The 12,667-nt window shown below is 43.3% G+C and overlaps 2 protein-coding genes across 2 annotated transcripts; both read right to left on the bottom strand.

The window, feature by feature from the left end:
- Positions 1-1,983: 1,983 nt before the first annotated feature.
- LOC124673839 (glutamate--glyoxylate aminotransferase 1) lies at positions 1,984-6,265 on the bottom strand. The gene is made up of 12 exons (XM_047209875.1): positions 5,986-6,265; positions 5,771-5,888; positions 5,441-5,522; positions 5,263-5,350; positions 5,008-5,166; positions 4,440-4,613; positions 4,105-4,236; positions 3,399-3,464; positions 3,119-3,183; positions 2,924-3,015; positions 2,688-2,844; positions 1,984-2,279 (listed from the first exon to the last, which is right to left on the bottom strand). Exons 1-12 carry the CDS (start codon positions 6,166-6,168, stop codon positions 2,159-2,161), a joined length of 1,437 nt encoding a protein of 478 aa, XP_047065831.1. The 5' UTR covers positions 6,169-6,265; the 3' UTR covers positions 1,984-2,158.
- A 714-nt stretch (positions 6,266-6,979) lies between these two features.
- On the bottom strand, positions 6,980-8,072 carry LOC124679347 (protein C2-DOMAIN ABA-RELATED 3-like). The gene is made up of 3 exons (XM_047215120.1): positions 7,855-8,072; positions 7,698-7,793; positions 6,980-7,586 (listed from the first exon to the last, which is right to left on the bottom strand). The coding sequence occupies exons 1-3, from the start codon at positions 7,963-7,965 to the stop codon at positions 7,302-7,304; spliced, it is 492 nt and encodes a 163-aa protein (XP_047071076.1). The 5' UTR covers positions 7,966-8,072; the 3' UTR covers positions 6,980-7,301.
- Positions 8,073-12,667: the final 4,595 nt, after the last annotated feature.

The raw sequence follows: 12,667 nt of genomic DNA, 5'->3' as shown, positions 1-12,667 counted from the left end.
GTCACCGCAACCCTAGAGCAGGGTAACAGTCTGTATGGTCACATTTGTAGGTTTAAAACCTTGTCCTCTAATAGTAGTGAGCTCATTAGTTAGTGGGCTGACTAGAATGGGTTTCTTGTGTGTATTGGTTCTTGTCAAAAGAGAGACCCAAACTTGGAGTTGACTTACAAATGCGGAAGTTCAATTCGGCTCCCGGGTGCGTATGCTCCCTCTACCAACAAAACATATTTCGAAGTGTGGAAAAATTTTGACAAAAAATTCTATATGTACATCTCCATAATATATGTGTGTACGTCAAGTTTCACGAAAAAATAATATTTTTTATGGCCTTTGTAAAAAAGAGAAAACTTATCCAGTGAAAAGCAATGTTTTCAGCGCTGAATTTTTCTTTTTTACACACGTCACATGGTAAGTTCATTTTTTATGAAACAACTTCGTGAGCGTGTAGCATGTGAAGATGTACGTCTGAATTTTCTGTTTCATTTTTTTTAAAGTTTAAAATATGTGTAAGATGAATTTCAAAATATAGGGAGCATATGCTCCCATGTTCCAAAACACCACTCCCCTACTAAGTCTGTCCGCTCGTACATTCAAGTTAAATGAATGATCATATCCTTCCTTGTCTCGCCTACAACTAGTACAACATCCCCACCTCTGCAGCCGCCTTGATTTTTTTCCCCTTTCAACATGTCCATCGATTCTTTATTCACATCGCCTTTTTCAGTTCAGGGCCATCGGCTTGTTTATGCATTCGGCAGTACCTATACAACTTGTTAAAATCTAGTCCAGATGCATATACAAACATGTTAAATCAATTTGTTTAATGGCTGGGTAATGAACTGAGCCCTTGAGAGTTTCCTGACTACAGTGTGTGGACTGACCGGTTCATGTTCTTGGCGGCAACCTTGTCAAACTCAAAGCGGACCCGTGGGACTATGGTGAAACAATATTTTTTCAAAATTTTCTTATACTATTATAAGGACAAGCTGTGCGCTAGCAGCTGACCATATGGAAGAAATGTATATATGGCACGTGTGCAACCTAGAGTTGGTGAACAATCTACGTTTGCATATTTATGCGACTATTAATTATGAACTCATTCATTTAGAAATTAGAACTGCTCATCTCCTGTAGATAATTTTTCTTTGTCACCAACTCTGGCCGCCAGCAGCTTCTCTCCCTTTTCTTCTATCGCTGATTTTTTCACTTGGTTTTGCATATAGGAGTATTTTTCTGCGCACGCAGAGAGAGAAGCATCTGAAAGATATATATATATATATATATATACATTATTCCCCTTTGTACTTCATAATTGTATTACACATGTATGACTACGATTGTAGATAAATAGAAGATCATACGCGCGCTCTGGCAGCCAGCAACATGTCCTGATGCGGTTACTACTCCTTATACTCCATCGTTGAGCAAAGTCAGAAACCACTAGTAGTAACGTCGCTGAACCGTAGGTTTATAGATTTATATGGCTTTTCTATACAGTTTCTTAACTTTTAGTCACATGAGAAAATTGCCAAGTGCAGTTCAACTGAACCTTTTCACTTTTCTGCTAGAAACCAGTTGCACTTTATTTAACTGTTGTTGTAATTTTTTTGGGTGACTGAGACTTAAGAAAACAAAAATCCCAGTCGATGAGACATAGCAAATCTGAGATTTATAACTAGTCATATTCAACATAAATAGAGTTAAACTTTCGATATTATTAATTTATATATATAATAAAACAGTATTTAACTTAGTACTTAAAAATGTATGTGCCAACATGTTTTATAAATATAGTGTAATAAAAAACAGTTATAGTTAGTATACCTTGAGAAATTGAGTTTCCCAGCATACATGTAGCCAAGTGTGTGGGTCATCATGCCCTCAGGATGACAATCTCCTTGCTCATTTGATCATCAAAATCACATGCACTCCATATGCAAGCAGAGTAGGGTAACAGCAGGGGTTTATTGATGGAGCAGACAGTTACAGTATGATTGAATATTATATTGACCCATAGAATTGTTTCCCTATACATATCAAGCACAGCAACGAGTACCCATCACCAGAGTTACAGCTTACAGCTAATTTTTAACTTTAATTACTGCTAGAAAATAGCAGCATTGTATTATAGTGAATATTCTTGTTGTTTCTCTTCACATCACAGCTTGGAGTAATCTTGGTACTGCTCCATGAATGAGTCGTTGAACTTCTTGAAGCTCGACATGATGGCTGGCATGTCCTCCTCTGCTGGCAGGATGGTCGTCCGAAGATGGAACACCCTGCAGATTATCCCATTAGTGCAATGTTATTATCAGATGCATCACAAACTCTGGTCGGTTCAGGGTAGCGGTTAAAAAACGACATGGAAGGCAAAAAATCATTAGGTTCAGGCTGGGGCATAGTCTCCTTTTCGGAAAAAAAAAGTGACTGTTTCCAAATAAAATGCAGTTGGTTTTCCTGCAGTGTATTATGCTAAACGTACACAGCTCCAGTGTGACTGTTTCCATGTGTGCAAACTCTCATATGCCATTGTTTGCAACATCAAACGAATGCCACTGCTTAATTATGGGATATTAATGCACTCTTTTTTCATGCTGTAATTAGCCGAGATATCTTACAATAATAACAGTCACAAATAAAATAACCTTCCAGAAGCTTGAGATAGTGAAAAACAGAAAAGAACTTACCCTTCTTTCTGACCAAAACCTGAGCCTGGAACAGTAGATATTCCGGTGGCTTCCAGAAGCTTGAGACAGTAGAAAACATCGGGTTCTTTGCCAGCGCTTCTGGCTGTATCCATAGCTCTTTGCGGTAAGCGTATCTGGGGGAACGAGTACATAGCTCCTGCAACAACATAGCATTAGAGATAAGCTTATTTTGGTACTGTCGCTGAAAGAAGACATACCGGAAATATGTATGTTACCTTCTGTGAAATTGCAGACGACATTTCGGCAACTATTGAAACCATCGGTCATTATTTGAGCTCTCCTCCTCAAAGAATCAAGGATGGACTTGCTGCAACATCATTTGTTAGCATGTTAGTAATGAGTGTCCTGTTCAGTTTTTTCCTACGAAAAATGCAGACACAGAGTACAGATGCCAAGGTGGTATGTTTAACCTTTCAGTAGCAAACTTCGGGTATGAGATATCTCCAGGTTTAGGAGGGCTCATCATTAGCCCCATCTGTAGATGACAGATTCAAAACTAGTGTATAACTTTGCAAAACCAAAAAAGCATAACTGCAACAAATTAGCATAGAAAGAACTAACTATTTCAGGAACTCCCCTATGTGCAAATGCATCGTAGGTTACACATAAACTAGTGTATGCTCATTACCACACGAAAAGACAGACAACAAGATTTGCATTCATTAAGAATTTGAACTCTGTTTCACTTACGAATATCTGACCAGGAACATTTGGACTCAGCGCAATCGAAGCAACCTTGTAGATCTCATCGACTGTCTGTCAGATCAAATCAGAAGAGCAATTAGATTATACCTAAGATATTTAGAAACGGAAGGATGTGCTACCATCCAAACTTTAGAGTAAGATTTTGCACAATAGGGTGTACTGCCAAGCTATTTAGGTGATTGCTGCTATTTGAAGGTTTAACCTCAACTATAAAGGGCTTGCAGATTTTGGTATACATTTTTTCTACAGCTTTGAAATTGGACAAAGCTAGCAGCAGTAAATGAATGTCATGGGGGCATACATGGTAGCTCCAAAATGCATTGTTCATTTCCCTACAATTTGTGGGAGATACACAAGCAACACACTACTGAACATACTGTAAGGAATATCTTAGTGCAGCACATGTAATTACAACAACCTAGTCAGTATAGGATGGTTACTAGATTATATTGCACCCTGCAGTAATATACAGAACTGAACTGTTGACCAAAGAAAGTCAACATAGAACAGCAAGGCCAGGAAATTATGTTGCACTTTTTTTTTCCTTTTGCATTACGAATGAATAATGCAACATCTTATTTATATCTGCATTTAGAATTTATGTATAGCTGCATTCCTCTTACATAACAAGTGGCTTCTTCAAAATCAATCTTTTTGAGTATAAACCATAAATTCTAGAGTGACTTGATACCTTGGGAGGAATGTTTGTCATTTCAAAGTACCCGCCACGTTGTCCACACTCTCCCCAGTAACCTTTGGACACAGTATGGAAAGAAACCAACTGAACTTCCCTGCTTATTGGACCACCCATGTCAAACAAAACCTATAACAAGTTGAGAAGGTGCATTATTAGCACAGTTGCTATCTGAGGGAAATATCCAGATATCTTTCAGCTTAACACAATAGAGACTCTCATGTAAGAGCTTTTCAGCGTGAAGAAGCAAGTAGTTGCCACTTGCCAGTATGCGCTACTTAAGGGCAACATAGTGTGGTAACTGGATTTTTAGAATTGTCAAACAATGGTACCTTTCTTGAACTTATAAACGGACGTTCATCTTGATAAACGTTCTGCTGATAAACTTCATCTGCAAGCAGAACCAAATTTTCCTGATAGCAAAAGTTCAGAATTTCCCTTAAATTTGCTTCACTTAAGCATTGGCCAGTTGGGTTTCCTGGGTTGATTATCACCATTGCTCGAATCTAAATTGCAGGGAAAACATATGAGCTAATCAGAAAGAGTATACATGAATAAGAATTTTCTAGTAGCAGCATGACTACAACGATATAAAAAAAAAGAAAATTCAAGCAAAACGTTTTTCTGCATGTTAGGTGATCTGCAGGAAAGTGTCGTTTCCTCAAGCTATAAAAGTACTAGTTTTTCTACCCAAGAGTTAGCAGGCGAGGGTCTGATTGCAGCGAAGACAAGGTTAGCTATCTACCTGTTCCAAAAACAATATGTATCCCACTAACTGGTTACAACTAGCACCGTTAATGAGTATGGCGACTCTCTAATAAAATACTTACTAGTGCAAGAAAAATGGAACACAGTATGTGATAAACATGGTAACCACTAAATTATCAGGAGAACACTTACAGTGATTCCGTTTGACCGTGCTGCTGCCACTGATTGCCGGGTATTGACAAGATCAAGTCCCCAGTTAGCCTCTTCGTCCAAATAATATGGGACGAGAGAACCACCAAAGAGGGAAATGGCAGCAGAATAAAGCGGGTATTGTGGAACAGGGACCAAAATCTGCAATGAAAGATACATATCACATTGGGTTTACTCTTCAGCAGAAAGTAGCATATAATTTGGGGCAAAGATACGACTTTTGAAGGATAACCGTACCCCATCCCTATTGTTTCTGATAATGGCGTTGAGCATTTGCATCACACCTTTGCTGGCACCATCTGTCAGGTAAATAAGCTCTGGATCACTGCAATAAGTAGACCAATACAATAAAGCGTGAGGATAACCAGAGAAACCATGATGCACAATTGGGTCTGATAGTGTTGTTCAATCTGACCTCGGATACCCGTCACGCCTCTGGATGAACTCAGCGACTTCCTTCCTAACTCCAGGGATACCCCGGGAGTCACTGTAAGCACCTGATCAGATGAATTACAAGCTGTGTCGGTGACAAGAGTCATAAGTCTGTAAGACTACACAATTATACCACACAATCATATAGTGGATTTTTTTTTTGTTCTAAGATATTAAAATTCAATAACTTTGCATGTGTTATCCACTTGTATATGGAGCAAAATGGCTGAACTGGAACGCAATTTATTTTGTGCACGAATTAAACCTTGAAACTTAAAAGAAACAGAGATTTGGCAGGAACAGAATATGTTACCTAATCCACCGGGTGCCATGGCAAGGTAGTGCTTGGCCCGCGCGATGGCATCGGCGGGGAAGATGAGGCCGACGTTGGGATCATCGAGCAGGAATGGGGCCTGGCAGAGCGCCACAACCTGCAACAAGCACAGCACAGCACATCACGGATAAGTAGACTCACACCACCAAATTTTCTTTCTTTCTTTCAGCCCTAAAAAGAGGGGTGGAGAATACCTGGCGGGGGAAGGTGAGTGGCTTCTGGCCGAGTGCGTGCGGGTTTCCGACGTTGGTGAAGATGATCCTCTTGCCCTCCTTCTGGAGCTCGGACGCGCGGAGGTAGAGCTCCCCGCGCACGGCGTACTGCACCTTCTTGACGTTCTCGTTGAGGTCCTCGTAGTCCAGCCCCTTCCTCCCCATCCCGTCTCCCGTCACGGATCCCGCAGAGGGTAGGGCAAAGGGGATGGATGTGGGGGCAGAGCAATGGGGTGATGTGGAGAAGAAGGGAACCCAGGAACAGGGGAGCAGGTGGGAATTTGTACTGTAATGGCAGGGCGATTGATTCCCTTGTCGCGTTGCTCGGCGTGCGCAGATTAATCAACTGCGGATAATGTGGAAACGAGACGGCATCCTCTCGTTCCTCGACAATTTCTTTGGCACCGGGAAAAGAAATCTGGTGCGAATTTCGGGTGGAGATAAGAGAGGAGAGGCGGATGAATGGCCACTGCTTGGGTTATCACCTCACCTGCGGTGGAGAAGACACGGCGACACGGCGGCTCTCCTGCTTCTGCCTCTTGGCACCGGGAGGGACAATAATGCAGCAGCAAACCAACACTTTTCCTTTGTCTCCATTTATATTCTGACACATAAACTGGCTGTGCTCTCTGATCTCCACAGAATGCAAAACATTTCAGGAAAAAAAAAAACAAAATCAAAAATAAAGATTGAAACTTTCAAACACAGCTGCTGCTAGGATGTCTCTGTTTCAGACATGCAAAATGGTGATGAGGAGTGTTTCAGTTTCAGAAACACAAGAGCTGAACTACTGAGGACAGTGGTAAGATCGCCTAGTAAATTCAGGCAATATTTAGGAGTTCTGAATTTTTATAAAGAGACAGTACACAAATAGTAAAATTGTTCTTACCTCACCTTACAAAAAGTCCGCAACAGCGGCCTCGTACTAGGAAAATGTGGTGACTTTTGCATCATTTGCTTTTCGGATTATATATAGGTTTTGGGAAATTTTCCAACCAGGGTCAAACAGGTTCCTATCACCTTTGCGTTGTGTGTGTGTGTGTTCCATTATGTTGTCCCAAGCCTTACAGACCATGTGTCCTGGATACAATCCGTGCCTGCACCATTCTTATAACATCTTCTCCCTTCCTACAAAGATATTTGACTAATCTGACGATTGCAGTTGCTTACAATCCGACGTCTACAACGGGCGAATAGCGCGATCGACAAAAATGATCCATTTCACGGCGATAAACATAATGCCAGACAAGCATGCCGACGATGAGACCTCCAAAATGGATCGATCCATCGGCCGTGGATCACTTCCTGCCGGGCATACTCACCCACTGCAGCTGCAGCTGTATCTCGCCGCTCTCGACGTTCTTCAGGCGCAGGATCACGTCCTGGACGAACCTCCCGTTCTTCCAGCACACCTTGCTCTCCTCCGCGAGGCAGTTCCGGCTGCTCGGCCGGATCGAGCGCATCACGGTGCCGTTCCGCATGTCCTCGGTGGCCATGTGCAGGAACTCCACCAAGGGCTCTACCTCGATCTCCGCGTCTCCCATCGGGTCGTCTTTGCTGAAGGTGTCCTTGTCGAACACCGCCTGGATTCATAATTTTTCAAAACAACAATCTGTCAGTGACTGGTAAAAAAACAAATATTTTTGCTCAATCAGCATTCTTGTTTGCACGCAGATTAAATTAAAGCTGCTTACAAGCTTGATTGGTGCATTAGGATTTGTGATCGACAGGGATAGGTCTTCATGCCAGATAGGGTTCACGGATCTCTTCTTCACACTTGTCTTCACTTTCTGCAATACGATTTAGATCAGGAAACACTACGAGAAATCGAGAACAATGGAGATGCCATACCTGCTTGCCGAGGCGAAGGACAACATATGGATCACTGCCTCTTGCGTCGCGGTATGCGAGGTTGATCCCACGCACCACACGCACCTTCAAGATGCCTACCAACCCATCCATGATCGGACCGGCTGCTGTTTGATGATGATGATGATGCTAATGTTCCGGATGAAAGGGACGGAATGTGGGACGAAGAAGCGCCTAATCCAATCCTCGAATTAGGCGGCTTCTTGCGTCCCGTTTTTCTTGCCCGCTTTCTTCTTGTCGGCATAAATAGTCTCGGACATGACTCTAAAAAAGACACTTCAGTTTGGGAAACATGAGGTGTGAACCTCGACCGTAGGAATTGTGCTGACCATTTCTTGTGTTGCCTGCGTTGGAATTGGAACAAAACAGGTTGCTTCCATTTTTGGCCATGGGTCCTCAATTCTCAGTTACCCAAACCTAGCTTGTTTCGTCAGATTTAGGGTTCAACAAGTTGATGCCAAATTTGTTGTTCTGTTACAAAGATTGGCGTTGCTCGTGCTACCATTTGTTCATCAGTTCATTTAGCTCAAACATCTAACTGAAACAAAACAAAAAAACGAGGTTTGGGGGTACTGTACATTACACTCTACTGGGGAGTGGGGAGAACAAGTAAACATATACTCCCTCCGTCCCAAAATGATCAATTATAATGTACATCAATAGCTTTGGTAAATAACGTTTCAAGTAAAAAGTGAACACATAAATTTTTAACAATAGTGTTAGTTTTGAACAGGTTAGGAGAGCAAGTCACCATTTTTTTTCAATTGAACCTTATAATTGAAGAGTGTAGATCAAACTAAGAAAAGAACTGATATGAATAACTTATTTTACATTTGACATAACCTGTGCTATTTCGATACGAAGGTACAAAGCACTCACACATTGTGAAATGACAATTGAACCCATTGAGTCACTTAGGGCAAATTTTTCATGAAACCCCCATAAGAAGAGTGCTAATAACTAGCTCATATACCGCTTGTAAATACCTTGTATTCTTTGAAATTCTAGTTTATTATACCTTTATGAACTTGAAAGCTCTCTCGCGACATTTTTATAGCAATCTCTTTAGATATATATCTACCACGATATTTAAGAATATCAAAATAGACATATGTCATCGATGGCTGAGATCACGTCAAAGCTACATGAGTTGTGTGGGGATTCATCTGTGGTGCCTAAGCTCTTGGAGTTGGGTGGTGGTGAGGTTATGACTCCTGTCGAGGAAGTGAGGCATGTGGTTCCTATTGGTGTTGGGGTTGCCAAGTCAGACTTGCTGCCAACGGTGCCTGGAGGTGTCGTCGCTAGAGAGGTTTGCGATTTTCTCGTGATCTTGGTTGCTACCTATCCTGAATCCGCGGTTGATTGATGGGTGCCTCCAATGTTATGGCATGTATTTTTCAGCGTGGTGTTGCAGTGTCGTGCTGGAGTTTATTCGTGCCTCCATGTGGTTCTTTGTGTTGGTTAGGGTTGGTTTGTTAGGGTTGGTTGTGAGTGTGGGTGTGGTTTATGTGGGTTTGGCCCTGTTGTTATGGTTTTCGCCGATTTTCCCCTAAAAACTGGGCACTTTTTTTTTAATTAATGAATGAGGCAGCTTTTGCCTCCATTTCAAGTATAAACACACCATTTTAAAGTGTGACAAATAAATCATTGGAGGCAATGATTTTGTCATTTATTATTTTTGTTCATTTGGTTGTTTAATATATAAAAATAAAATAAAAAGGGATGGTGTCTAAAAAAGGAAATACTAACATAAATGATTTTTCAATAGATGTTAGGGTTGGATAACAAAATCTTCATTTAGACAATGTTAAGTTGTTTATTGTGCCAACTAAGCAACACCTACAATACTAATCAAACTCGCATGGATTACAAAATATTAAACTTTAGTATAAATACTAGTATTTTATTATGTAGTAGACCAAAAGTATTCGTATACCAAGAGGAAGTGGCAGGACTACCATGTAGGGGTGAGAAGGGGAGGTTGCTCGACAAAGAGGACGGTACTCCACCTCTGTATCTAGCTTGTAGGGGTAGCTTTCATTGACGGACAGAGGAACTTCAATGTTCATGTCGAAGGGTTTCGTGTAGAGAAGGAAGAAATAAATTGAATTGGGTTGACAAACGAATCTACTTGTGTTTGGTTGCTAATGTTTTGTAGGAGTCAATGGCATATAATGATTTCTATGGGCCTGAGTAATAAGATGGTCATCATGGTTAGTTTTTCTTTATATGATTGCAAAACTCTAATATATATTCAACCATTATGCAATTATAAATGCACGTAACAACAACTATAACAGAGGCGCTAGAACGCGCCGTGCTAAACGGATTTGCAGCACGCTGCATCTTCATATAGCACGCGTCGCCGGTTTCTCCTCCATCAAAAACGCTAAAAACCGCGCGCCAAAAAAGACAAAACCACCCCAACAGGCGCGGTAAAATGCAGCGCACTGGCCGTCGGTGCAAGCAGGTTTCACAATAAACAATAAGATAAACAAATCCAAATAATTCAACAATAAATTGTCTAGTTATTATACAACTGTTGACTGCCAAAACCCACCGGCGGGCAGCGGCCTTGTCAACACTGTAGAGCCGGGGGGAGCCTAGAGCTGCGGCTGGCTGAGACCCCTCCGAGCGACGGCCCGCAATGCTCTTCGGGTCACACGCGGCGTTGCGAAGTGCAAGGGCGTGCCACCTGACCTATACCTGGTCGGGAAGGTGATGAGATTGCCTCGCTTAGTTTCTGCGGGGCATACATGTAAACGTTAAATACGAGCCTCGATCGGCTCTCAGGTTATCCTGTGAATCGGCTCAAAGAGCCGATCCACCCATGATCCGTACGGGGTGTACGAATACTTGGTGGTCCTGCTTGATCAAGATGAAGTTAATGAGATCTACGACGATTTAGGGTTTGCACCACATAATCGGATCATCCTACTCCAGGTTGGGCCAGATGGCCACGCACGGTGCTCGTGAGCCGATCCTAAACAAGGCCAAAAAACCAACATGAAGTTGATCCTAGGAACATCCCGTTTAGGACTTGCGAACGCCACCCTACGTGCCACGGGATCCTCCCCCCTTTGTAAGGCCAAACTATTGCGGATATTAAACTAATCCTTGTAGAACAAGGAGCAATCGTAACGGATCAGATCTACTAAATAATGATCAAGCGGGGTGCCGCCCCACACCTGAGATAGGCGTGAGGACGGCTAGATATGCAAGGGTTGCACTACGTAAGCATGCTTAAACGAAGAACAATGCTAACCCTAACACATCTAATGATAACTACGTTGCTCGCCATCAAAAGCGCTTCGGTACGAGCAACGCATGAACAACGTGGGGCTTGTGCTGCCTAGATCGCAAGATGCGATCTAGGCAGCATGTCGCTTACGATAGAAACCCTCGAGACGAAGGAGTTGGCGATGCGCCGAGATTGGTTTGTTTTTGGGGTTGAACGTGAGTTGTTGTTTATTCCATAAACCCTAGGTACATATTTATAGTCCAGGGGACTTTCTAATGTGGGCATGCACTAAACCGTGCACGACTAAGATTCTATCTCTAAACTAAAATAGATCTAATATGTTACGGATACACGGGCAATTAAACCCAACGAGGCCGATTCATAGAATTCTCCACGTATATTTCCTTAAGCCCATCTTGATTGCGGCCCACCTCGACTCGGTCAAATCTTGGTGATAACACATGCCCCCCTGGTTTTGGAATTGGTAATTCCAAAATCACTCTTTCCTTCGTTGGGTCATGTCGTGGCAGAACCGTCGCAGTATCCCTCATGATGATGCCTTGCCTTCTCAACTTCTCCGCGTGACCTGGCAGTTTTTTTTTTTTTTTTTTTTTTTAGGCACCACTTCCTCGGAAACTGCTGTGGCATTGAATTTCCACTATATCCTCCTTTGATTTAACCGCTCTGAACAGTTCTTCCTTTGTATCTCCTCCGCATTAGCACTCCAAAAACCCTCCCAGCCACCATGTCTTCCTCCTCCTCTGCTCCATCGGATCTTGCTAGCCAATCCTCCACGTCCCGTGAGCCGACGCCGGAGTACGACGCGGCGGCGGTCCACGCGGCCAACACCCGCCGCGCCATTGCGGCGGGGAGGAATCGGACCACGACTTCTCCGTCGCGGTCCGAGGACGACCAGTCCTTGACGGACGGGGAGAGCGACCTCCGCTTCCTCGCCGTTGGGGAAACGGAAGAGGGGAGTGACGACGACGGCTTCTCCTGCGACTTCACCTCTCCCGGGGAGGAAGAGGAGCGAGGAAGAGGAGGAGGAGGACGACGACGAGGGCTCCTCCGACGAGCCGCCGGCCAAGCGGTTACTGCCCTTGGCCGGGCAATCTTAGCGACTTCGACGGCGACGAGGACGACGCCGACGAAGAAGATGAAGACAACGAGGGCCCGGTCGGCGGCCATTGGAGCGACGACGAGCCCGCCGGGAGCAGCGCCGATAATGGCGACGACGGCGACGACGAGGGCGGTGATGGCCCATAGATAGGACCTCTAGAATAGGGCCGGTAGTAGTAGATGGGGCGGTGGAACCCCTAGTATTCCCCTTTTGAGAGCAATTAGCTCCTTATGTAAGAAATCTCCTCTTAATCAATGAAGAACTTTTCCCCAATCTTGATTTTGCCGATTCCTTTTAATTGAGCCGATTCTCTCTTCTACTGACCTTGCCGATTCGTCCCCTTTGCCAATGCGTAATGAGCCGATCGCACCGCATCGGTCCTTTGAAATTCACCCTTCTCTTCTTCAGCGGATGATTTTCTAAATCTGGTGGAA

The sequence above is a fragment of the Lolium rigidum genome, chromosome 7 (genome assembly GCF_022539505.1).
Source record: "Lolium rigidum isolate FL_2022 chromosome 7, APGP_CSIRO_Lrig_0.1, whole genome shotgun sequence".
NCBI classification, from domain to species: domain Eukaryota; kingdom Viridiplantae; phylum Streptophyta; class Magnoliopsida; order Poales; family Poaceae; genus Lolium; species Lolium rigidum.
Note: the sequence above shows the minus strand (reverse complement) of the source record. Positions and strands in the feature narration are given on the sequence as shown.